Here is a 26,568-nt window from a genome sequence, read left to right as displayed (position 1 = left end):
AAAGCATTTGTGTTATTGATCGTGAATGTTGGAAATTATACTCAAATTAGAAATGAACAACATTAAACTTGATTGTTGCAGATGAAGTTCTTGAGAGCGCAGACTCTGTTCGGAAGGATCTTCGCCTGGTATTGAGCCAGTTACTTATGGGTGATGACCTTGCTGCTGATTACCTCATCTGCCATCTAATTTCTTCCATGTGAGTTTTTACATGGAGTGTTCTGATGTTGTTAGAGATACAATGATTTCATGGAATATCTGAATTGGTACTGTTGTTATTAATGTTATGTGTACAATGTGTTCTGAGTATACAGTTCGAATGGTGAACGTAGTGGTTTGGCCTACATTTTGGTAAATGTTGAATACCTGACTTCTAGGCGTACATATCGTATTTACTTATGTAATGGACACCTGTGAAAATAAGATGATAATAATAATAATAAAATATTGCATATATAATATTTTTGTTATTTTGTGTGGCTGTTGTTAGCCTGGCGCAGTCCTCATAAGGCAGATACTCCGATGAAGGTGAGCGGCACGTGCCATGTATAGGAACTGTGCGTTGTTGTGGTGGACGACAGTGTAGTGTGTGGTATGTGAGTTGCAAGGATGTTGAGAACAGCACAAACACCCAGTCCCCGAGCCAGGGTAATTGATCATTTAAGATTAAAATTCCTGACCTGGCTGGGAATCGAGCCTGAGCTCAAGGCCACTATGTTTACTATTCAGCCAAGGAGCTGGATATTGCATATTGGAAGCACCCCAATTTTCTCCTTGTAATATTTTGGACCAACAAAAAAATAGTCTTAATAACTTTCTAAAAAATTCTAAAATCCCTAATTCTTCAAGCGATTGTTTCTTTATGATTTTTTTCTCACTTTTATAATCATCTCCACAATGTTCCTTATCGATATGGGACCGAGCTTGATAGCTGCAGTCGCTTAAGTGCGGCCAGTATCCAGTAATCGGGAGATAGTGGTTTCGAGCCCCTCTGTTGGCAGGCCTGAAGATGGTTTTCCGTGGTTTCCCATTTTCACACCGGGCAAATGCCGGGGCTGTACGTTAATTAAGGCCACGGCCGCTTCTTTCCAATTCCTAGGTCTTTCCTATCCCATCGTCGCCATAAGATATATCTGTGTCGGTGTGACGTAAAGGAAAAAATAAATAGATATTGATTTGGGCTGATGACCAGGCAATTTTGCACCTTAAGATGATCACAACGAAAACCATTATCGCTGGTTAAAATGACTGAACAATATATCCGTATTAGCAATGCTCAGCGTTGGTATGTCCGGCTCCATGGCTAAATGGTTAGCGTGATGTCCTTTGGTCCAGAGGGTCCCGGGTTTGATTCCCGGCCGGGTCAGGGATTTTAACCTTGATCTGTTAATTCTGATGGCTTGGGGGCTGGATGTACATGCCGTCTTCGTCATTAGAATTCATCATAGGTAAGGCCCCATCCTCATAGACGTGCAGGTCGCCTATACGACGTCAACTCAAAAGACCTGCACTAGGCCTCTTCGGAGACCACACACCATTATCATTATTATTATTGGTATGGACTAAGCAACAAAAGTTTAAAAGTTTAAATTCATGAATATCTATGTTATCATAGCCGGTACGGTAAATAAAACTGTAAGACATAGTGTAAATGATCAAAAATTGTATTCTATATAACTTAACAGTAGTATTGGACGAGGGGACCATAATAACAGATACTCAAGAATTAAACTTTATGCCTTCCCCTAACTATATTGCTTAACGAGAATGAAATTATTTATTGCCCAGAATGTTCGCCTTATTCACTGACTTTACATACCGATTCTTTATTCAATTCTGTTCAGCCATTTTCTTGTGATGTGCGTACATACATTTGGAAGACAGACAGACAGAGAGTGACGATGGCAAAAAGTGCATTTCCTTGTTACTGTGGACACGACTGACACAGATATTCTAAATTCCCATGGAGGGAATTAGATATTTTCTTTAAAATGTTTTGGTTTTTGACACAGATATACCATTCCTTAATTCTGAACACTGTACAGACAAAAGTCTTGTAGAAGTATATTATAAATATTGTCATATTAAGATTGGAATTTATTATTTATGTGCTGATTTAAGTGAATAGTGAACAGCAGAGTTGTTTTATTGTTTTTATATTTCAAGAACTTGTTTTAACATGTTACTTTCAGTTACCTGCGGACAGAGCTCATGGCTTTGGGCCAGATGTCGTTGAATTTGAGTAATATACCTGGTGATCACTCGTTCGCCACAAAGCTGTATTCCATCCTGGAACTTCTGGTCCCAAAGAGCCATTATTTGCCTATGACACTGGAGAAACTTAATTCAGAATCGTTCATTCCAAAGTAAGTGATGGTTATATTTCATACTTTGCTAGCTACGCTTTTATTGCTGTGAGTATTTGTTGAGATTACTATTATCATAATCAGGAAGGTGTTGTTGGAGAGTTTACTTTCCTATCAGGAAGCACAAGATTTGCCACCCAGATTTACATCCCTATACTCCCTTGTATATGTGTGTAGTAATAATTTATTACATAGTAACACTTCCTTAATTTTGAGGTTACCTAAAAGACACAGTATGAGTTTGTACCAGCTAAAAGTGTGTAATTGAAAATAATTAAATAAGCCTTTGGATTTTTGGATTTTCAAAGAAAATCATCAAGGATGGTTTGATTTTAAGGCAAAATATATCACTATTTTTACCACCAGCATGGTCTAGTGACTTGTACGCATGGTTTTCACCCAGAAGGCTAGAGTTCAATTCCCAGTACCAGAAATATTAGCCAGCCATGTAATCTAAGGCCAACGAGCCTGCCTCTTAGCGAGAGGCCCTGGGTTCAATTCGTAACCAGATGAGGGATTTTTACCTGTAGCTGGGGGCTGGTTCGAGGTCCACTCGGCCTATGTGAAAACGGTTGGGGAGCTACTTTGTAGTGAGATTGTGACCCCAGTCTAGAAACCCAAAGAATACCAGCCCAGATTTATCATGCTGACCACACATCATTTTACAATCTGCAGGCCTTTGGGGTGAATAGCAGTTGCTTGGGGGGCCTAAGCCCATCACGGCTGCAGCACCAGTTTTTTGTTCATTTGTATGTCCCTTTGCAAAATGATTGGCTTTATTCAGAAATTGCTACAATAATATTGTTATGAATGAAACATAGTCCGTTTAATCCCACTAATTTATTTCAGGATGACCCAATAAATGTACATGCGCAGTCTCTCTCTCTCTGACTCACTCACTTAAAAATGTTGTTATGCACTGATTTCTACAACTTTGTTATGCATTTTCTCTTTGTTTAAGGAAAGACTATGTTAGCAACCAGTTACGTAGTGGAATTTTGCAGCTGAGTAACCACACGCATCTAATCTTGGATGAGACTGAGCTCCAACCTGGACAGCTTCAGAACACTGGTAAGATACTGTCTGTTTTTATCTGTTTTAGAGCCTTGTAATTTGCTTTTTTTTTTTTTTTTTACATTTGTCTGTAGGTTGATTTTTCATGTGAGGCATGTAGCAATTGACATACAATATTTAAACTTAATTATTATAATAGTAATATTTTTAATAGTAATAATAATAATAATAATAATAATAATAATAATAATAATAATAATAATAATAATGGTTTTATATCCTACCAACTACCTCTTAGTATGTATATTCCTTGTATTATTAACTATTACCATAACATCTCATTTCACTTGTTATTCTTTAAAATAATATTGTCTTAGGATTTCGGCACAAATGATCTTTGCTCCAATACGGCTGATGATGACCCCTAGATGGGTCGAAACTAGTACCGTATAATTTTGTAATTTTGTGAATATATTGTATTGAAAAGGTGGAAACATTTACGTTATTATTATTATTACTTATATATTACACAAGAGGTGCCAGAAATTTTTCCAAAGAAGTTAAGCTCATCGGACAAAATATTAGTCGCCCTAGTGGGCACGCACTGATGGATCATTAAGCCTGTGCATGGGGTGCAGCAAACTAGTTACATGCTGAACCACACGTGCACTGCCTCTTCGTGAGCATAAGGCAGTAGCAATCAGTGAGACGGGCCTTGATGTTTCAAGCGGACAGTGTACGTTACCATGGGTAGATGTAAGGATGTGATAGAATGACAATGGCCATGCGTGAAGTCGCTGGATTTGTTCGTATTTTGCAGCGGGCTGTTAATGTCTACAAGCAGTGGTGTACTACACGTGGCCATGAAACATGACGTCAGAATTGTGATTCCAGTATACAGCAATTGGTCCATTATTGGGCATTTTAAATTTTCCAGCAAACTCTTTCTTGGTTGCCAGCATTTCGCTCCAGTGTGCCAATTTGGGCTCATCAGTTGGTAACTAGCACACCTACCAAGACGCATGGCTAGTGCATACCGTGGAGGCAACTGCGTAGGCTACTTGGAGCCACTGGCAGTGTCAATGCACTATGTGAGATTTTGTCTCTTTCATAAAAACTGATGCCTACTAGGCCATCAGATCATATAGATACTGATTCCCACAGGGAACCTGAATTATTTGTCCTGAATGAGTAAATTAATAATTCCAGTATAAATATTTCAGTTTCCCTATGGGAATAAATATCTGTATGTTGAGAATTGTCGTCTTCAGTGGGCTACAAATCATTGAACGTGGACAGTAGCCAACTGGCAGAACGTACTGTGGTCTGATGAATCACATTTTAGCCTGTATTCCAATGAAGCACGTCGTCGAGTGCACCAAAGGCCAAGTGAAGCATTTCATCCTGGATGTGTGCAAGGTCAAGTTCTAGCCGGAGGTGGGTCTGTGATCTCTTGGGGGGTATTTTTCATATCATGGATTGGGCCCGCTCACTGAGGTGACCACTAACATGAACCAGCATGTTTATTTAACCATTCTGGATGAAACTCCAATTTTTCAAGGTGACAACAGGTTCATCAGGCTGGACACATATGTGACTGGTTTTTTGAACAGTCCCCCACCCTGTTACATCTCGATTGGCTTGCAAAATTACCTGACTTGAACCCCATTGAAAATATGTGGGATGTGCTGGAACAGCGGGTAAAACGCCGACATCTGCCTCTCCGCAATTTGGTGAAATTCGTGGGATGTCGGCACAGCTTCGACAACTTCCGTGCTGTTTCCATGCCAACAGATAGCCTAAACGACGCAAACGACGTGCTTCTCGTGAAGTAGTATTATAGTTACAACACTCCGCAACACTCATTCTCTTTCTTATAAGCTACAAATACAGTACGCACACATGTCGTTCTCTCTGCACTATAGTAAAAAATGGAGTAGAGCAAGGAGATTACTCTGGACTTCATTATGTAATAGAAAGGCCTTGTTTGTGGGTTGTCTCATCAAAGGAATACAGAGATAAAGCGATGAAAGCTGACAGTTTGCAGGAACTTGAAATTGTCTATAATTGTTGCAGCGAGTGCATCAAAAAGAACTAGCGTCCCTCCACTCCCAGTACAATCGAGAATTGCAAAAAGTTCAGAAAAGTGGGAAGTCGGGGGTGGGAGCGGACGAAGTTTATACTTCAAAGTGGTTTGCTTTTGAAGCAATGAGCAGGATGAGGGGAGGAAATATGTCTAATAAAACTGCATTGCTAAATCATAACAGGAAGCAACAGTGGCAGTAACAAAGGCCAAATCCTCTTCATCTTTCTTCTTTTTGGTAGTGGCTTTACGTCGCACAGACACAGATAGGTCTTACGGCGACGATGAGATAGGAAAGGCCTAGGATTTGGAAGGACGCGGCTGTGGCCTTAATTAAGGTACAGCCCCAGCATTTGCCAGGTGTGAAAATGGGAAACCACAGAAAACCATCTTCAGGGCTGCTGACAGTGGGATTCGAACCCACTATCTCCCGGATGCAAGCTCACAGCCGCGTGTCCCTAAATGCATGGCCAACTTGCCCGGTAATCCTCTTCATCTGAGTCCAATATCCTCGTTTGAAAATATTAGACACCACGTAAATATTTTACCACAAATTGATTTGATGAACTACCTGTATATAGACAAAGAAAATCAAGTTTAGCACGTTTATTAAGTGTGGACACAATGTTAAATGAAACAGTATTCAACATTTAACATGTTGGTGTCACCAGTTAACATTTAACATGTTGTTGTTAAATGTTAATCAGTGGAGATCGGCCTTTAAATGTTAAATCAGTGGAGACCTGTCTTAACCTGGATGCGACGTACCTGCACAACCTTTGGACTTACTTTCTAACCGAATCCAGGTGGTTATGAAGTCCAGAGGCGCGAGTTCCATGGTATTAAATGATGCTTGTATTTTTTATGATAGTACTAATTTCACTCCATGTTGGTCAACATTGAGTGTTGGCTTGCTTATTCAAGTGTTCTCCATTATTTTCAGCATCATGTTAAAAGTTAGTTTGTAATATTGGTGAAAATCAGTCTCTTCTGATACTGTTTCTTATGTTAATTTCTTCTGTGATTTGATGAAGATGTTCTCCCTTAGGCCTTGTTGAATGCACTTGCAAGTGACCTTGTTGACATTAGACCATTTGCTACTAGTTATCACAATTAAGAAGAAATATTTTAGACAAAAGAAAATGTTCAGTGTGTTTATTATTTTTATCATCTTATTTTATTAGGTTTTATATGACCATCTATTTTTAAGTATTTACTTTTTAGGATGTCTACCACAATATCTACCACAATATTCAGTAAGGTGAGCATGATCCAACATGGGTTGAAACATGTACTACTTATAAAATATGACTATAATTTCCGTTTGTAATTAAGTGGGTAGTCTATATGTATTGAAAAGGTGGATCAATTACAGTAATTTATTTTATACTGTCAAAAAAATTGCCTAGCCAATATGGAACTGATAATAAAATTTCACTTGTAATCATTCTGACCTTGGTGTAGAGACACACATTCAGTGATCTTATCTAGGTGTATTTAAGTACTGCTGTGCCAAGTGCTAACCCTTGGAGAATTTAGGGACTGCTGTTTCGTTGCAACTGACGATTGTTCCTAGCAAGGGAAGTTATCCACCACTTTGATAACTTCCTTATTTATATTGATGTATATCTGATGGTGAACTTGTCATTAGAATCTTTGTTTTGCTGTACAAACATATGCACACACTAATGTTTATTAATTCCTTCACTAATACAACCTGCAAAAAATGCTCAAAAGTTACTTTTGGGGTTATCCAGTATAATTTGGCCTTTTCCCTATTTCTGTCTAAGCAGTGCAGTCCACTAAGAGAGGTTGGTGATCCCCGATGTAGACAACGAATATATGTACATTTTTCCTTTGTTCTTATTTACAGGAGTACACAACATGTCTGCTTTAGAACGTCTGATCTCACAACAAAAACTGTCGTATGAGTTCCAGTATTATCAGTTAGACTTTGACTATGATATTCCGGTTCTTGTTTTGTCCGAGGGAAAATCCTTACTGCCGGTGAGTGCCACTTCTCCTCTTGTGATTGTACATTGTATGTATGTATGTATGTATGTACGTATGTATGACAGTCTGTAGAAACTGCTCCACATAAAACTCACCAATCATTATTTTGACAGCTTTCACTCCTGGCTTGACAAACACTCTCTAGCCTCCTAACTTGCTATTTGGGGTAAAAAGATCTGTTTCACTCTGAAATACTATGCTCTTACTAACCTGTTCTCACTAAGGCCTCTACTGGGACTTAATTTACCTACTACAAATATTGCCCACGAATTGGTCATCTTCCCACTGTATATTGTAACAGGAACGCCCGTACTTCAGTATATCGGAGAGCATGAGGAACGACAAGGCGTGTACGGCCCATGCTAAGAGAGTAAGAGAGAAGGGTAGTGAAAGAAAAATTCATGATTAAGTGGATCCTTCAGTTTATTCAATAAATAGGCAAATAATTATGTCACCTTTTATAGCTGAATTGTAGATTTGTCCCTGAGGGCGTGAAGAGGACGTTGTCCCGCGGCGGCTGCGTCGTCTTGCGGTCGGCGTCGGCGTTGTCTTCCGTCGTCGGTGTTTGTATTAGTGTTGATGACTCGAACCAGAGGCAGGAGCGGGGAAATGTGGAGCTTCCACATTTGACGTCATGGGGTACTGGTGTGACACTTCCCTATGGCGAAGCACACCGAAATAGTTCCCACAGCAGCAAGGATAAAGTTAGAGTCACAGTTCGTATTTGGAATAATACGCAAATGAAACAATCTAGGACCTTCCGAGGTGCGGTGATCAAGCACTTCATAACGAAAATTAAATTTATCGAGTACAGTCTCTGCACTGTACTCCACCAGCATAATACATTTGTTGAAATAAATGACAGTCCAAGTTCCAGCACGTCGTGATTTTCAGATTATCACTGGCACTTAAGATCATAATGCAACACAGTTCAACGGATAGACACAGTCTTTAAATGAAATTGAGGCTGGCTAGAAATACTACCGCTGCTTTCACACAGTCTTTGAACGAAATCAATGCTGGCACAGTTAATGCAAGAACACAGTCTTTAAATGAAATTAAGCTGGCACAGTTAATGCAAGAACACAGTCTTTAAATGAAATAAAGCTGACACAATTAATGCGAGAACACAGTTTTTAAACGAATTCAAAGCTGGCACAGTTTATGTGAGAACACAGTCTTTAAATGAATTCAAGCTGGCGAGAACACAGTCTTTAAACGAATTCAAATATACAGCCGGACCGAGAGACGAATTATGTCGCGACGTGCTTACTTGCACACACTCGCTGACTCACGGCTTACTGCCGACTCACTCCACTCTCTGCCTTCAGCACACTGCCGTCGCATACCGCACACTCTCTCTGCTTTACTGCAGGCTCTCTCTGCTTACATTCTGCCTTACCCCAGGCTGGCGACTCGCTTATATTTCGTTCATGCAGCAATGGAACACGAAGGAACCTTCTGCGTGACGTCGCTTGTCCTTGGCCGGTGTTCTGGAACGTCGCGAACTTGCTCGCAGTTCCCACTATGCCAGTGCGCTCGGCGCAAGCTTACGGCCGGGTATTAGCGAGCTCCACTTAATAAAAGAATGAAACGTGAATGCTCGTAGGGCGTTACCGTTTCATCTCCCCCCCTGCTCGGGAAAAAGAAAATTGCTGGGCGATTTTCTTTTCGCTCATCTCCTAGTAAAGTATTTCTTGAGATTGGCCGAGTTGAAGATTCCCTCAACGTCGCTATCTGGCCTTCCTACTTCGTAGGCACCATTATCTAGTGCGGTAAGTATCCTGAAGAGTCCTATGAACAAGGGACAAAATTTGGCGTAAATTCCCTGGTCAGGGTGTGAAACTGCAGGCTTGCGTATTAATACTAGGTCATCCACTTGTAATGGTTGTCGAAACTTGTGATGTCGTAACTTCTTTTCTCGGATTTGAGCAGCATGTCGTAATTGCCGAAGTGCCTTAGTAATGCGAGCTTGTTGGCTCACTGCTGCGTCAGGTTGATCAGGCAAAACTCGATCCCAAGGTCTGTCAGGGGTGAGGCCTTTATGTACACTCAAAGGGATGTCCTGAATAGACTCATGCATGGTGGTATTGACGATCCTTTGCATAATGGGCAGAACTTCAACCCACTTCCAATGCTGTTGTCCACAATACAATCTACAGAATCTGGCAATTTCGCGCATAACCCGTTCGGCTGGGTTGGCTTCCGGGTGTCGGATAAGGCCGTTTCTTATAAGGTGATGTGTCAGTAACATCTAAGCGGTGCTTGAAACCCTTAATGACTCCAGGTTTCTCAGAAAATACATCTGAAAACTTCTTAAAAAGCTCTTGGATTGCCTTTATTATTTTATCATCATCGTAATCTGGGCTTTCAGCTACATTGGCGTAAAGCGTGAAGTTGTAGTGGTCCTCGTTAAACTCATCATCGATAATGGACGCCATCTGGTCCTCTACGGGTCCCACTTCCTCGGGTCGCCCCTCTTCGTGGACGCTTTCTTCGACAGGCGGAGCCTCGCTCATCTTGCCTTCTACTATGCCCACCGGGGTCTCACATTCCGGATTCTTCACGTCATTATAAGTAACCAACTGTAGCCCTACAGATTCGACGTGGAAAAATTTAATCACATTAGCGGGATAATCAATGATTCCCCCATGTTGAATGAGAAAGTCTGATCCAAGAATTAAGTCAAATTTCATTTGCGTCAAGATCAAAAATAGATGTTGGAACTTAACACCACCAATTTCTAACTCAAGAAACGCCTGGAATTTGCATTTAATAGCTTTGTCAGGAACTATGCCTTTAACCTTAACTTGAGCAACCGGCAAGATGGAGATGTAGGTCGTCTCCTGCGCCACATCTATTAATTTCTGCGAAATTAGTGAGGCTTGCGATCCCGAGTCTACTAGAGAGTGGACAATCATATTGCCTAACTTAATGATAATGATCGGTAAGCCGTGTTGTATCTGAGGCTGTCGTGGTGTTGAATCCTCATATAGTAAATCTGCATCCTCTAAATACCAATGGTTAATGAGTGCGCTACATACTACTTCTCCTCCCTCCGGGTTTTCAGGCAGTCTCTTTATTGCTTCGACAAAGTTTTTTTTTTGTACCCGTAGCTCTTGTATCCATTTCCGTTCTCTCATTTCTTCTCTGTATCTCTGCCTGGTATTCCAAAGAAGCTGCTCCAGGTAAACCCTCTTCCCTGTTCTTATTCCTTACATATTCCGTAGTCTCTCTCCAACATTTCTCTAATTCTTCCCGCTGGGAGTTCCTATTATCATTGGGTTGATTAGCTGCCTGCCTCCATGAAGGTCCAGGTTGAAACTTAGCCCTCCCTTCGTAGGGGCGATTCCTAGATCTTCTATACCGAAACGGAATATCTCGGCGAGTTTCTCTTTCTTCTCGCGGTTCTGGATTTACTTGAACTGGAGTTTTCATTTCCGTAAAGTTGGTTGTAGTTTCTTTGGTTCGACCTGCTTTTGCTGCGCTCTGAGTGTGCGCAGTATCGAGTTTCCTCAGGACATCATCGAGCTGCTCCAAGTCCTGGACGTTTGCTGCCACCAATATTTCCTGAACATTTGGTGGAAATTGCAGCGTTATGACCTGAATAAGTTCTTGCTCCGGTAAAGGAGGGTCGAAAAACTGCATCTTTTTAAGCTGAGATATGAGATAATCTGAATATCGCGAGGAATTGACGGACGTGTTATACTTTCTAGAGTATAATTGAAGTTTTATCAGGTGCTGAGCCTCAGCACTCCAAAATCGTCTAAGTAAGGCTTCCTTAAATTCTTCGTAAGTGTTAATACTGAATTTAAAAGCGGTAAACCACATTAACGCCTTGCCTTCTAACAATCGAGATGCTATTCGTAAACGACGGTCGGTCTTAACGTGATTTTCTTGAAAGAATTCTTCGAGGTTGAGGAGAAACTCCTTAGCAGTATACTCCTCTTTCCCCGAAAATTTGGCTGGTTTTTCCTCAGTTATTTTAAAAATTGTGGAAACATTCATGGATTCTCCACTAGTGTTGTGAAGGCTAGATGATGAAACATCCTGTTCGATTTGCGATACTTTGCTGTTGAGAGCTTCTATACCCCCTTGGAGTTCAAGTTTTAGGGTTTTAATTTTCCCCTGTACGGAATTCTCAATTTCCTTGACCTCCTTCTCTATGTCGGTCTTGACTTCTGCTACATCGCGACAGATACGAGTAATCTGCGTGTGAGCATTATCTAACTGAGTCTTGACACGTTTATCGGCCTCCTCTTGCTGACTTTTCAGAAGAGTAATTTCGTTTCCCAACTTCATGAAATTATTTTTAACAGATTCATGAAGTTTGTCTTGAATAGACGCGATTTTAGTTTGCGCAAGAGATAATTGAGCATGGGACTCTTGAAATTCTTCCTTTAAGCTTTCTACTTCTTTAAGGACTTCCTGAGAAGAAGACGGGAAAGCAAGTTTTAAGTCCTCCGCCACTTGTGATTTTATATCTTGCTTAATGATTTCTAAGTCACGAGTTAATCTTTCATTTATTTCCGTAAACTTAGAATCCATTCTTTTGTTAGATTCTTTAAATCTTTTTTCAATTTCGGCACCTGCACTATTGAGCCTACGTTCCAAATTATTATTAACTTCCGCAAATTTTTGATCAACAGATTCTGTCAATTTTACAATGTTGGCATCATTAGCTTCCCTTAGTTGAGTGATACTACGATTAGTTGCTTCATTAGCCTCCCTAAGTTGACCTATACTAGCCTTAGTGGCTTCCAGGGTCGCGTTAGATTCTTTAAGTTGAGCTCCTAAAGTATTGTTAGATTCAGCAATCCTACGCCCGAGATTAGTGTTACTTTCCGTAATCCTGTCATTTAGACTGATTTTTAAAGCCTCGATGGCAGCTAGTATATTTTCCATATTAATGTCGTTATTTTCACAAAATGCAGAAAATACAATCATTCACCTCATACGTAAAATCACCATTATTGTCCAATGGTAAAGTTCAAAATTTCACCAACACAAAATATCAAACACTTGTGCATAAAATTAAATATCACCATTATTGTCCAATGGTAAAGTTCAAAATTTCACCAACATAAATATCAAAATTTATATAAGCCTGTGCATGAATATTATGCCTGAAATGTTTTACATAGCAAGAGAAAGAGAAAAATAATCACTTGTGCCATAAACTTGATCAGAGTTCTGTGCCAAAAGTTTAAAATTTCGTCAAAGTCATTGAATTGAACTTCGTAAAATTTTAACATATTCACTGAACTGGAATTAACGTACGTACTATGCACTTTTATTTGAATTGGTAAGTTAAGATATCACTGATTTCAAAGTTAATTTTTATCACTTTACTCTCTTTAATCTGGCCCCAACGTCACGGGTGCCACTATTCACTACCTTCTCTCTGTAACAGGAACGCCCGTACTTCAGTATATCGGAGAGCATGAGGAACGACAAGGCGTGTACGGCCCATGCTAAGAGAGTAAGAGAGAAGGGTAGTGAAAGAAAAATTCATGATTAAGTGGATCCTTCAGTTTATTCAATAAATAGGCAAATAATTATGTCACCTTTTATAGCTGAATTGTAGATTTGTCCCTGAGGGCGTGAAGAGGACGTTGTCCCGCGGCGGCTGCGTCGTCTTGCGGTCGGCGTCGGCGTTGTCTTCCGTCGTCGGTGTTTGTATTAGTGTTGATGACTCGAACCAGAGGCAGGAGCGGGGAAATGTGGAGCTTCCACATTTGACGTCATGGGGTACTGGTGTGACACTTCCCTATGGCGAAGCACGCCGAAATAGTTCCCACAGCAGCAAGGATAAAGTTAGAGTCACAGTTCGTATTTGGAATAATACGCAAATGAAACAATCTAGGACCTTCCGAGGTGCGGTGATCAAGCACTTCATAACGAAAATTAAATTTATCGAGTACAGTCTCTGCACTGTACTCCACCAGCATAATACATTTGTTGAAATAAATGACAGTCCAAGTTCCAGCACGTCGTGATTTTCAGATTATCACTGGCACTTAAGATCATAATGCAACACAGTTCAACGGATAGACACAGTCTTTAAATGAAATTGAGGCTGGCTAGAAATACTACCGCTGCTTTCACACAGTCTTTGAACGAAATCAATGCTGGCACAGTTAATGCAAGAACACAGTCTTTAAATGAAATTAAGCTGGCACAGTTAATGCAAGAACACAGTCTTTAAATGAAATAAAGCTGACACAATTAATGCGAGAACACAGTTTTTAAACGAATTCAAAGCTGGCACAGTTTATGTGAGAACACAGTCTTTAAATGAATTCAAGCTGGCGAGAACACAGTCTTTAAACGAATTCAAATATACAGCCGGACCGAGAGACGAATTATGTCGCGACGTGCTTACTTGCACACACTCGCTGACTCACGGCTTACTGCCGACTCACTCCACTCTCTGCCTTCAGCACACTGCCGTCGCATACCGCACACTCTCTCTGCTTTACTGCAGGCTCTCTCTGCTTACATTCTGCCTTACCCCCAGGCTGGCGACTCGCTTATATTTCGTTCATGCAGCAATGGAACACGAAGGAACCTTCTGCGTGACGTCGCTTGTCCTTGGCCGGTGTTCTGGAACGTCGCGAACTTGCTCGCAGTTCCCACTATGCCAGTGCGCTCGGCGCAAGCTTACGGCCGGGTATTAGCGAGCTCCACTTAATAAAAGAATGAAACGTGAATGCTCGTAGGGCGTTACCGTTTCAATATATGCCAATTGTTCTTTGGTATTTTCACAGATGGACCATGGACCTCTGCCTGGAGTTCTATACAACTCTGTCCTAATAACCCTCTCCCGCACACTGCATAGTAATGCATACCATGGAAGCTGAGCATCTTCTGCCCATTGTGCAGTAAAGCATATTTGTACTTCCATTTGCATTTGTAAGCCGCCCATCGGCGGATTAGCTAATATAGCTGACTATTACTAGCATGTGCACTATCTAGAAACCATAGATGCTGTTTCTTTCTAACACAACACAATTTTGCTTATCAACTGCCTGCTTGTTTGGGTTGGCTTCAATCAGAATCATTTTTACAACTGGAATTTGTGATTTCAGGCTTCTTTCATCTAGAACATTTATCGAGAAAATGTATGTCATATATTACTTGTAAAAATGTGCAGTATTCTGACTGCTCCTTTAAACATAAAAATATTATGTTTGAGCGAATGTTTAAGAATTATGTCTTCAAGCTTGTTTAATCGTACTTCACTAATATGAATATTCCAGTTTTAAGAAAAACAGTTTAAAACGACACTCATTTTAGAGATTTTCAGTGTATGTTAGTTCATCAGTTTCATCATTTTAAATATTTTTTAACCACAAGTGTATGTTTAATGATTTTTATGGCTGAAGAAGGCCAAAATTAGGCTAAAACATGTACCTGATGTAATTGTTTGTTGAAGATGTGTATTGTATTGAATAAGGTTTTAACTTCAATTGTTTTGTTTTAAGGAATATTTTATGACTTTTCAAGTTAATACGGAATGAAAAGCACAAGATTCATAAATTCTAGCTGCACTGACTTGTTACTGGTGTTTATTGTATAGTGTGCTCCTGTTCCTGTTTCTGTCCTTCTATATATGTCTTGACTTGTTGCTTGTTTGTTTTTGTTCCCTTATCATTAGAAGCATATTAATTTTATAATCTCTATTTCCAGTGTTCTGTTGTGGTTCCACTGGAGACTGACCCATCATGTGTGGACACACTGGAAGAAACTTTGCAAGCTATTAGACACTTCTTGCAAGCATCGCTACTCGATAGAATCAGAACGTACCTGACTGTTGTTCGAAGCTCTAACTACGATATGTCCCCGCAGCTTCAAAAGGTAAATTGTGCGGAGGATTGGTGAGAGCTCTTGTTGATATTGATGTGTAGTGTGATTAGTATCAGAAACAAACTGTACAAATTGTGCTCTTCTTATTTCTTGATATATTTGCTACTTCACTCACTCTGTGTACGCATTAAATTTTTTTCTTTTAATATTGAAAGGAAGGATTTTCAATATACTAGGTGAACCAGCTATCTGTTATAATTTTGGAAGATAATGTGCATTAGTTGTGAGGGTCGATATTTCTCTTTCTTGCCGTATGGTAACGACTCACCACAAGCATATCCTGCAAAACACTCTGGACTGTTATTAATGGTTATGAATTTCATGTTTTTGGTCCGTATTGAACTGAGAATAATATATAAGTAATAATAATAACAACGTAAACGTTTCCACCTTTTCAATACTAAAATATATTCACAAAATTATAAATTACACGGTACTAGTTTCGACCCATCTAGGGGTCATCATCAGCCGTATTGGAGCAAAGATCACTTTTGGCGAAATCCTAAGAAAATGTTATTTTAAAGAATAACAAGTGAAATGAGATGTTATTATGGTAATAGTTAATAATACAAGGAATATACATACTAAGAGGTTTTTAACAAAGAATAAAGTATAAATGGGGTGTTGTAAAAATTATAATCATGGAAATCAGTAAGTTCTTGTATTGAAATGAAATATGGCTTAGGAAGAGGGCTTAAGGTGGGGCTGAAGGGTACAATACTTCACACATCAACAAGACCAGCAGTTTTTTTAAAATCAGGAGTTTATAGGATCAAATGTACCACCTGTAAAAATACCTACATCGGGCAAACCGGGAGAAACTTCATTATCAGATACCACGAGCACGCTAACGCAATAAAATACAACAGGTTTTCAGCCATCAGCCAACATGCAAGATTATAACCATAATTTCACTAATATTGAACAAGACATGGACATCCTCGTATTAGCAAACAAGGGCCCTTTACTCAACATAATGGAAAATTACTACATACACCTAGACCAATACTTTAATGCCAGTCACAATCTCAATGAAATTTCAGAGAAACCCAACATACTCTTCGATCTATTTATCACTTTCCTCAGAAACAATAATGCAGCCAACCTAAACTCAATCCTAAATTTAATCAAAGGTACTTTTCCAAGACAATTACACTTTCTCCCGCACCCTTCAGCCCCACCTTAAGCCCTCTTCCTAAGCCATATTTCATTTCAATACAAGAACTTACTGATTTCCATGATTATAATTTTTACAACACCCCATTTATACTTTATTCTTTGTTAAAAACCTCTTAGTATGTATATTCCTTGTATTATTAACTATTACCATAATAACATCTCATTTCACTTGTTATTCTTTAAAATAACATTTTCTTAGGATTTCGCCAAAAGTGATCTTTGCTCCAATACGGCTGATGATGACCCCTAGATGGGTCGAAACTAGTACCGTGTAATTTGTAATTTTGTGAATATATTTTAGTATTGAAAAGGTGGAAACGTTTACATTGTTATTATTATTATTATTATTATTATTATTATTACTTATATATTATTCTCAGTTCAATACGGACCAAAAACATGAAATTCATAACCATTAATGATGTAGCTTACCAGGCAAAACAGAAAGCCTTTCAATATCTAGGCCTAAAATTAAAGATAGCCAAATTACGCAAAGACATCGATTTCCTAAAGCAATGTATATCACTTAACTTGACACCTAATTTTCTAAGAAGCAATAAAAAGACACATCGGACTTCACCTCAAACCATCAAAACTCAAAACAAAACAAACAAAATATGGTTAAGAGACGAAATTAAATTCTTGTACAGGAAGAAATCTTTTTTGAATCAGAAATTATACGACACTCACCTCGCAGCGACTAAACTACTTTCAAACGCACAATGGACACTATTCTATCAAGAAGTAGAGAACAAATTATTCTACGAACTAGCCAAAAAACAGTCAAATTTGGAGAATAAACTCAACAGGCTAAAAAACTGCCAACTACATAACCAACAAACTTGAAACTCCAATAGTAACACGTTCGATCGTACGCAGTTTCATCCAGCTGTTGTAAATCTATCTAACACGCCCTTAAGTGAAATTGAACACTTAACTTTATCCAAAGGACCGAAACACAACTGGCCAAACTTGAACAGCCTTAACATAGCCGCTACTATGATCACAGAATCAGAGCTAGCCATCAGCAAAATGCCGGAAGACACGCAAAATGAGGTTAGAACCGATGTTAAAAGGAAACTGACTGATATCCTCCCCAATTTAACCAAACCCGCAAATAACCTCAATAATAGAGAAAAAATTGCTGAACAAAAGCGCATATACGCCCTCAAGAAGAAAATTATAAAGACAACGAACTCATCGTAACCAAAGCTGACAAAGGCAATGCAACAGTTATCATGGATAAAAAAAGTATATATTGAAAAAACAAAAAACTTTTTCACAGACAGCTCATTTTCCATAATCAAAAAAGACCCCACCCAAAAAATTCAAAAACTACTTAAACAAACTCTTAAAAACACTTCATTTTTATTTACCGAACAGGAAAAATCCAAACTCATACATATGAACCCAGGACTCCCCACTGCTAAAGCTCTTCCCAAAATTCACAAAACCGGAATTCCCATCCGGCCAATTATCAACTATAGACCGAGTCCCTTATACAAAATATCACAATTCATCCAATGTTTCTTAAGAAAAAATTATCAATTCTTATCCAAAAAGTCTATTAAAAACACATCTGAGCTAGTAGAAAAACTAAACAAGTTCAATTTGCAACCGGATCACTCCATCCACTCTTTCGATATTGTAAACATGTACCCAAGCATACAAGTATCAAAATTAATTCCGATAATTATAAACAATTTAAACAAAAACGGCCACTTAAGCAAACTAGAGATACAAGACTTTATCACAATATTAAAACTTATCATCGACAATAACTTCTTCACTTTTGACAATGTCATATATCAACAAAATGGTTTGACAATGGGTTCACCGGCCTCAGGTATCTTAGCAGAAATATACCTGGACTTCCTCGAATACACCAAAATTGACAACGAATTCGAAAACATTCTCTTTTGGGCCAGATATGTTGACGATGTCTTTGTAATCATGAATGAGAAATCAATTAACGCATCCACCACCCTCTCAAGACTCAACAATATTGATCCTCATATCAAATTCCCGCTAGAATCTGAATCAAATCAAAAAATCAACTTTCTAGATTTAACCATCACTAGAAACTCAGATTCTTTCAGTTATAAAATTTTCAGAAAACCCACTCAAACAGCCTCCACCATTCGCCAAGATTCAGTGCACCCCCAGTCCCACAAACGAGCCACATACAACAGCCTAGTTCACCTAGCCTTCAGCATACCTATGTCCAATAAAGATCTAAAAAACGAACTCAACACAATCCGCGGAATCGCAAAATTCAACGGCTTCAGCAATCATTTTATACAAAGGATAATCAATAAACACAAACATCGCCCAAAAACTACCCTCAAAAAAGAAATAACCAAACCTCTAACATTTTCCACCTTCACGTTCAACAATGATATCTACAAGTTAACCAACATCTTAAAGAAACAAGGCGTTAAAATAGCCTTCAAAACCAACAATAAGAACATGAACGTTTTATACAATACTTCACACATCAACAAGACCAGCAGTTTTTTAAAATCAGGAGTTTATAGGATCAAATGTACCACCTGTAAAAAAAAACCTACATCGGGCAAACCGGGAGAAACTTCATTATCAGATACCACGAGCACACTAACGCAATAAAATACAACAGGTTTTCAGCCATCGGCCAACACATGCAAGATTATAACCATAATTTCACCAATATTGAACAAGACATGGACATCCTCGTATTAGCAAACAAGGGCCCTTTACTCAACATAATGGAAAATTACTACATACACCCAGACCAATACTTTAATGCCAGTCACAATCTCAATGAAATTTCAGAGAAACCCAACATACTCTTCAATCTATTTATCACTTTCCTCAGAAACAATAATGCAGCCAACCTAAACTCAATCCTAAATTTAATCAAAGGTACTTTTTCAAGACAATTACACTTTCTCCCGCACCCTTCAGCCCCACCTTAAGCCCTCTTCCTAAGCCATATTTCATTTCAGTACAAGAACTTACTAATTTCCATGATTATAATTTTTACAACACCCCATTTATACTTTATTCTTTGTTAAAAACCTCTTAGTATGTATATTCCTTGTATTATTAACTATTACCATAATAACATCTCATTTCACTTGTTATTCTTTAAAATAACATTTTCTTAGGATTTCGCCAAAAGTGATCTTTGCTCCAATACGGCTGATGATGACCCCTAGATGGGTCGAAACTAGTACCGTGTAATTTATAATTTTGTGAATATATTTTAGTATTGAAAAGGTGGAAACGTTTACGTTGTTATTATTATTACTTATATATTACTCTGGACTGTGTTAACCTTTTGGACCATGAAAACAAGACCTTTTCAGAAATACAACATTCTTTTTTTGTTGTATATTAATCTAACCAATGATAGAGTTTCAGGTCGTGTCAAGTGGTTAGGTTAGTAAAATGTTCAGTAATAAAGTGGCATGATACAATAATGAAACAGCAGAATTGAGGAGAATTGCACACTAAGCATCCACAGTAGAATTCCGCTGTAACGAACACCAGTATAACGAAATTTTCAGGATAATGAATTTTTTTTGGTCCCTTCCTTTTTCCCTATTTGTTGTGTGTTAAAATATTTCATTTTAACAAATTTTGTAATTTCAGTTTAACGAATTAAAATTGAGCTCTTTTCTTTACCAATTTGACCATATTTTCTCAAATTAAAACTAAAATTTATCCTGTTTTGTGACCAATATTTTTCTTGTTACATCATTTTGTTATTCAGACGATATGATCGCCATTTTCCATATATGCACCGTACGTGATCGAGAAGGCAATCGCTTTTGTGTAACCAATATGCTTCGCCCATCATCCAGTGTAAGACGCCACTGTATTAACTGAGTAGGAGCGCCAAGTTTGCAATCCCCCAATGAACGCTACGCCTTGTGTAACCAATAGGTTTCGCCCATCAACCAATGTAAGACATAACACTATTGGCTGAGTAGGATCGCGATGTTTGTAATCCACCAATGAATGCGACGGTTTCTTCGCATTATGCATTGCATGTTTCTTCTTCATGTTTAATTCGCAACGAAATGTGTTTCTGTTGAGGTTATATCATTTAACTTGCAAAGTTTGTGTGCATTTTGTTAAATAAGTTCATATCATCGCAAATGGATAAGCGGAAGCGACAGCAGTTTTCGTTGAGTGAAAAACGTAAAATACTTGCAGAAGTAGAGAAAGGCGGAAAGAAAGGAGAAGTAGCGAGGAAGTATGGCATTAGCCCATTAACACCTTCTATGTTTTTAAAACAGAAAAGTATGATGGAGGAAAACATTGATGCTGATGCCCTAGGTCCACAGCATAAGAAGATCAGGACAGCCGACTACAAGGAGGTGCACCAAGCCGTCTATACGTGGTTTGTGAAAATGCGGAGTAAAAACATTCCAATTAATGGCCCACTGTTCTGTGAGCATGTGCGATCTTTCACACGTTCGCTTGGGTCACCTGAGTTTATGGGTAGTGATGGTTGGCTTCATAGGTTCCGGGAGAGATATGGCATATTCCACAAAATTATAAGTGGTGAAGCTAACAATGCCCCGAAGGGAGTTGCGTCTTCATGGCCGCTGGAGACTCTTAACGGATGCCTTGAAGGAATATTCGCCGGCAAACATTTATAATGCGATGAAATTGCGTTATTTTATAAACTAATGCCGAACAAAACCCTTGATTTCAAGGAAAATAAGTGTTTTGGGGGCAAACGTTCAAAAGAACGTATCACGGCTCTTTTGTGCACCAATTTCACAGGGATGGACAAACTGAAGCCTCTCATTAGTGGGAAGTTTGGGAAGCCAAGGTGCTTCAAGGCGGTACAGCATCTGTCCTGTGAATACAGGCACAACTCTAAGGCATGGATGACATATGTGCTATTCAAAGAGTGGTCGTTGGACTTGGAATGTCGGATGAAGGCCGAAAAGAGAATTCTTCTATTATTGGACAATTGCTCTACTCATAATTGTGTGCCTCACCATTTGGAGCATGTAAAAGTTTTATTTTTGCCTCCAAATACAACTTAAATTCTGCAGCCGCTGCAGGGTATAATTCATGCAGTAAAGCTGCATTACCGAGATCGTGTGGTCCGTCAAATGCTGTGCAATGTTGCCACGAATAGACATTAACATCAGCATATTGGGAGCAATGCAGATGTTTAATGCTGCATGGAAATCCCTGAGTGCAGACATCACAAACTGCTTTAGAAAAGCTGGAGTGGTTTTTACAGAAGACGTCGCAGAAAGTGAAGTGTTGGATGATGTGGAAACCGAGGAGAATTGGAAGCGTTTGTGTACAACGTTGGATCTGCCATCTACGGTAAGTCTTACCGACTACATCAATGTAGATAGTGATGTAATAGTCCATAAAGAAATCACCAATGAGGAAATTGTGGAGGACCTTATGAATGATAGAGATCCTTGTGATGAGGAAGAAGAGGAAGACAACCCCCAGAGTGATTGTGATCGACAGAGCTTGACTCTTCAGCAAGCAACAAACATGGCACGTAGCCTTCAAGATTTTCTTGTGTCACAAAGTGATGTGCCAGAATCTGTTTTAAATTCATGTGCAGTGGTTGGTGACTATTTGGAACGAGCTTTTGTGTCTGGATCTGTTCAGAAGAAAATCACATACTTTTTCAAAAAATGAGTTTCTGGAACAATGTGTAGACTTGCTGGTATAATGTAAAAATAGATTTTCTGAAAACATCTGTCAATACTGTAACTCATAATGGTATTTTGAAGTTATATAGATCCTGCAACAGATATAACAGGGTAGATGACCTCGTAGTTCCGCCCCTAAAAACAACAATAACTAACAGATATAATACTAGGTGTGTTCTTAAGAATTGACTTATTTTGGTATAACAAAATTTCAGTATAACAAATTAATTTCAGAGGTCCCCAAAATTTTGTTATACTGGTATTTTACTGCATAGGGAGCGTGCACGGTACTAGTAACAGAGCGCTCTGGCAGAGTTCCGAGAATTAATTCGGTGAGAGTGCGCTCCGCTGAAGTGAAGACTTGTGTCATAGTTACGGCAAATATATCGTTGCATCTTTTCGTCAAGATATGACGTAGTGCTATGGAAGTTGTAATACAATACGGGATTGAGTACATACACTTCCAAAATAGTCGCAAGTCAACAGTGAATAAAGCGCAGAAACTAGTTGACAGTCGCCATGTGTTACAGGTTGAAGAAGGACGAATTGTTTCCAGTTGTACACTTACTGGCTTCGTCATAAGACAGACGAATGTTGGCAAGAGCCCGTAGAAAGTTACAATTGAGGTAATTACGTTAGCTCATTATTATTAAATATTCAGTATTATATTTTACATTTTAATTTTATGTGATTCAGTGAAGTCTGTAATACTTCAAATTTTTATTACAACTAAACTATCAACGAAACTGTGTTGAATCGAACTGTGACTGTGTGGCTGGTGCCGAAGGGCGCTGTAAACACGTATGTGCCATTATACAGTACTGCAATTCTAATTCAGGATTTAGTAAGACAAATTTGCCGCAAGAATGGGGAAACCAAATTTGAAAATAGCTGGTATGTAATATCGCTGTTAATTATGTAATAAATTCAGAAAGGAAGAAAGTAAAAAATTGAATGTTTTATATGAAGCACTTGTTAAATCTTTCAACTGTGCCCCACTTTTTATGCTCTGGTATCCATGAAATCCTCTGCGTATGTCCAGGGGGGTGTTGGGACCACAACTTTTATCCACCTTCTCCGAAATACTTGGAGGTACTGTGCTTGAGTTGCACTGTGTGCCTACACCATTCTCACTAAAACACAGGTGAATTCGGAAGTCGTTGCCTCAATCTCAAATGCTGCTTGCACCGACTTTTGTAGTTTTTCACACTCATTTTTTCGCAATAAATTCATGAGTTTCCTGATTAGAAGACGTATGTATATTTGAACATTTCATTGGTTTACTCGCTCTTTCAAACCGGGATAACCGAGCTCGATAGCTGTAGTCGCTTAAGTGCAGCCAGTATCCAGTATTCGGGAGATAGTAGGTTCGAACCTCACTGGTTTCCCATTTTCACACCAGGCAAATGCTGGGGCTGTACCTTAATTAAGGCCATGGCCGCTTCCTTCCCATTCCTAGCCCTTCCCTGTCCCATCGTCGCCATAAGACCTGTCTGTGTGATGTAAAGGCAACTAGCAAAAAAAGCAAACTGGGATACGTCACATTCTCTTTTCGGTTCCTTATAGCTCTCGTGAAACACAGATGGTATATATGATGGATGATTTTCAATATTACTTAGCTTTCCTCCAACAAAATGTTCACTCCAAATGACGGAGCATTTGGTGTGTCTCCATGGATCCATCTGAACTGAAATGCAGAAAAACATTTATTATTATTATTATTATTATTATTATTATTATTATTATTATTATTATTATTATTATTATTATTATTATTATTATTATTATTATTGTTACAGTGTTTTTGTGGTAGTTATGCGTGAAAGAAGGTGCGGGGTGGTGAACGGGTCTCAAGCTACTAAAGTAAAATTAATTTAAAATTTAACCAGGTTATATTTTCTTTTCAAAAACAAGGAAATAACAAGCATGGCAGGTACAAAGTAGCAAATCAAAAGGGTAGTTATAATATTTACAGAATTTGGGCTTCGCGCCCTGACTTTACACTGCTTGGGCAATCAGCTCAGTTTTACCCCAAACACAAGTTTCAACAGAGGGGCAGAAAACCCCATTCATGCCTAGGAGCCTTTGCTCCAAATTACACTGAAAAGCCTCCACGAGGCGTGCAACACTCAATTTTCAAAAGAGCCACTCGCTCTCAAATTTAAGCCTCTCCCAGGCCACACCAAACTCCACCTTCAAGTTGTCCTCAACGGACATAAACACAGGGGGTAAAATACCCAATCTACTGAGGTCTATTAAATGAAAAGCAGGTTAATTAAATGACCTCTAAAATAACAATTTGAGAGGAGGCGAACTTGCACTCCTAATACACTTTGATTAAGACCTACTTGGCACTAGGCCGTTAATACAAGGGCTAATCCCATACTAAAGAGGTGACTTAAGAAGAGAACAATTTGTTTTACGTTATTGAAGAATAGGTTCAGAAAAATAAGTTCACCTCAAAACAATATGAGTGGGAGCTCGAGAGGGTTAGCACTCTCTATCCCAGTATGTAGCTTTAAAAGAGAATAAATGAAAAGAGTAGTTACATTTAGGAAACGGTTACATGGTGGAAAGCTTAGAACCCGCCCCGAGAGTTAAACTGCTGAGCTAGCAAAGAAAGAAGTTATTAATCGGCCATTACCTTGTTGTTGACCGCTGCCGAGGAAAGAGGCGCTTCCCGCCTCCTGCTATGTACTTAATACACTGAAAGATGGAACAGAAGTGGCCCGGAGACCCTAAAATCAGCAGTTTATATCCTCTCACAGAAGTTTCTAGGCGTTAGGGGAATGAAAACACCCTCCCACAAACTTTTTATTGGCTAGGGTACAGAAACATATCCAAGTTGGGGGAAGATACATTGGATTGGTCGGAAATTAATAACAGAAATTTGGGATTGGTTAAATGCAAAACAAGGGGAAAGAGAGGGGTATACAGCCAACTTAAACAATAACTGAAAAAAATTTAGCAAAGACAAACATTTGAAATAAAAATTTCTCCAACAAAATAGTTCTTTGACTTCGCACTAGGGTGCACTATTGTTGATCTTCAGTAGTGTCCTCTAGAAGAGAAAGTTCACACTTCTTACTTCAAGCAAAACAAAAACACATCAAAAATGACACAGTTCAAAAACTCAAAATTTTCCACGTGGTGACATCTTTTAAGAAGGTAGCGAATTAATAGCGTATATAAAGTTCAGACTTCCTCCAGCAGAGGAGTTTCAACTGGCGCAAATTTTAAATTAGCGGAGTGGAGGTGTACCACCCGGTACAATTATTATTATAAATATTCAGCGTAGTCAAGACATGTGCACATGAAAGGACATGAATGTAAACATCGAACCTGCTGCAGTGCATACTTGAAATCAAATGTAAGTTACTATTTCAAATTGTACTTAAATGAACGTGTTCTTGACTTGGCATACCTGGTATGTTTGAAATGTGTGATATGAAATGTGTGATTTATGTCACAAATGAAATAAGGTACTGTACTTACTTTATTCTTCCCACAGCCGAAATCCACTTCCTGCGTCTGTCCGATTCCCATGGACGAGCAGGAAATGTGTGAAATGTAATTCCTTTTCCATGCGTGTGTTGTGGCAGTTCACTGCACAACAGTTTCTATTTGATTTAGGCATTTTGATACCACAATTTCACACCCACAGTTACACAGCCTGCACTGACCGCTCAAGCTTTAGGAGGTGCTGGCTCAAGACAGGATCACCAAAACGTTACGGATTTCTTCCACTAGAGGTGCTAAGAGCGGTCGTGCACGCTCCCTATAATGCAAGCCTCTTGCACATCTTTTCCATAGCTGAGTGGCTTAAGAATCGGAGTGCTGTTTATACCATAGTACGCCCAGCTACTCAAGTCCCAAATTGTATAAGTGTTTTTACTTGTAACATGGAGTTTTAATTTCCAAACACTGGCCAGTTCTTGAAACATTTGACTAGTACAACGTAATTTCACCGTGCTTGGCAAACCACAGCCTACTATTATGTCAGCTATTGTCCTCATGGGAATAAACATGTTTCAATGCTATGCTCACTGCTCGTTTGGTTATATCCTGTTTGTTACCTCCGAGGACAAATAAACAGAAATTAAGAGACATCACTACATCTTAGACTGTGATTTTAGTATTCGGGAGATAGTGGGTTCGAACCCCACTGTCGGCAGCCCCGAAGATGGTTTTCCGTGGTTTCCCATTTTCACACCAGGCAAATGCTGGGGCTGTACCTTAATTAAGGCCACGACCGCTTCCTTCCCACTCCTAGCCCCTTCCTGTCCCATCGTCGCCATAAGACCTATCTGTGTCAGTGCGACGTAAAGCAACTTGCAAAAAAAAAAAAAAAAACTGTGAT

The 26,568-nt window shown here is 39.1% G+C and overlaps 1 protein-coding gene across 3 annotated transcripts in view; it reads left to right on the top strand.

Annotated features, from left to right (window-relative positions):
• The window catches only part of LOC136867396 (mini-chromosome maintenance complex-binding protein), a 90,190-nt gene that overhangs the window by 53,848 nt on the left and 9,774 nt on the right, over window positions 1–26,568 (top strand). For all 3 annotated transcript variants that reach the window (XM_067144585.2, XM_067144586.2, XM_067144583.2), the window contains exons 7-11: window positions 82–199; window positions 2,193–2,366; window positions 3,328–3,437; window positions 7,337–7,470; window positions 15,169–15,336. In XM_067144585.2, coding sequence (XP_067000686.2) covers window positions 82–199; window positions 2,193–2,366; window positions 3,328–3,437; window positions 7,337–7,470; window positions 15,169–15,336 — 704 coding nt within the window. The remainder of the gene's footprint in view (window positions 1–81; window positions 200–2,192; window positions 2,367–3,327; window positions 3,438–7,336; window positions 7,471–15,168; window positions 15,337–26,568) is intronic.

Source organism: Anabrus simplex, chromosome 3 (assembly GCF_040414725.1).
Source record: "Anabrus simplex isolate iqAnaSimp1 chromosome 3, ASM4041472v1, whole genome shotgun sequence".
NCBI lineage: Eukaryota > Metazoa > Arthropoda > Insecta > Orthoptera > Tettigoniidae > Anabrus > Anabrus simplex.
The sequence above is the reverse complement of the archived record's forward strand: the minus strand, read 5'-3'. Positions and strand labels throughout refer to the sequence as shown.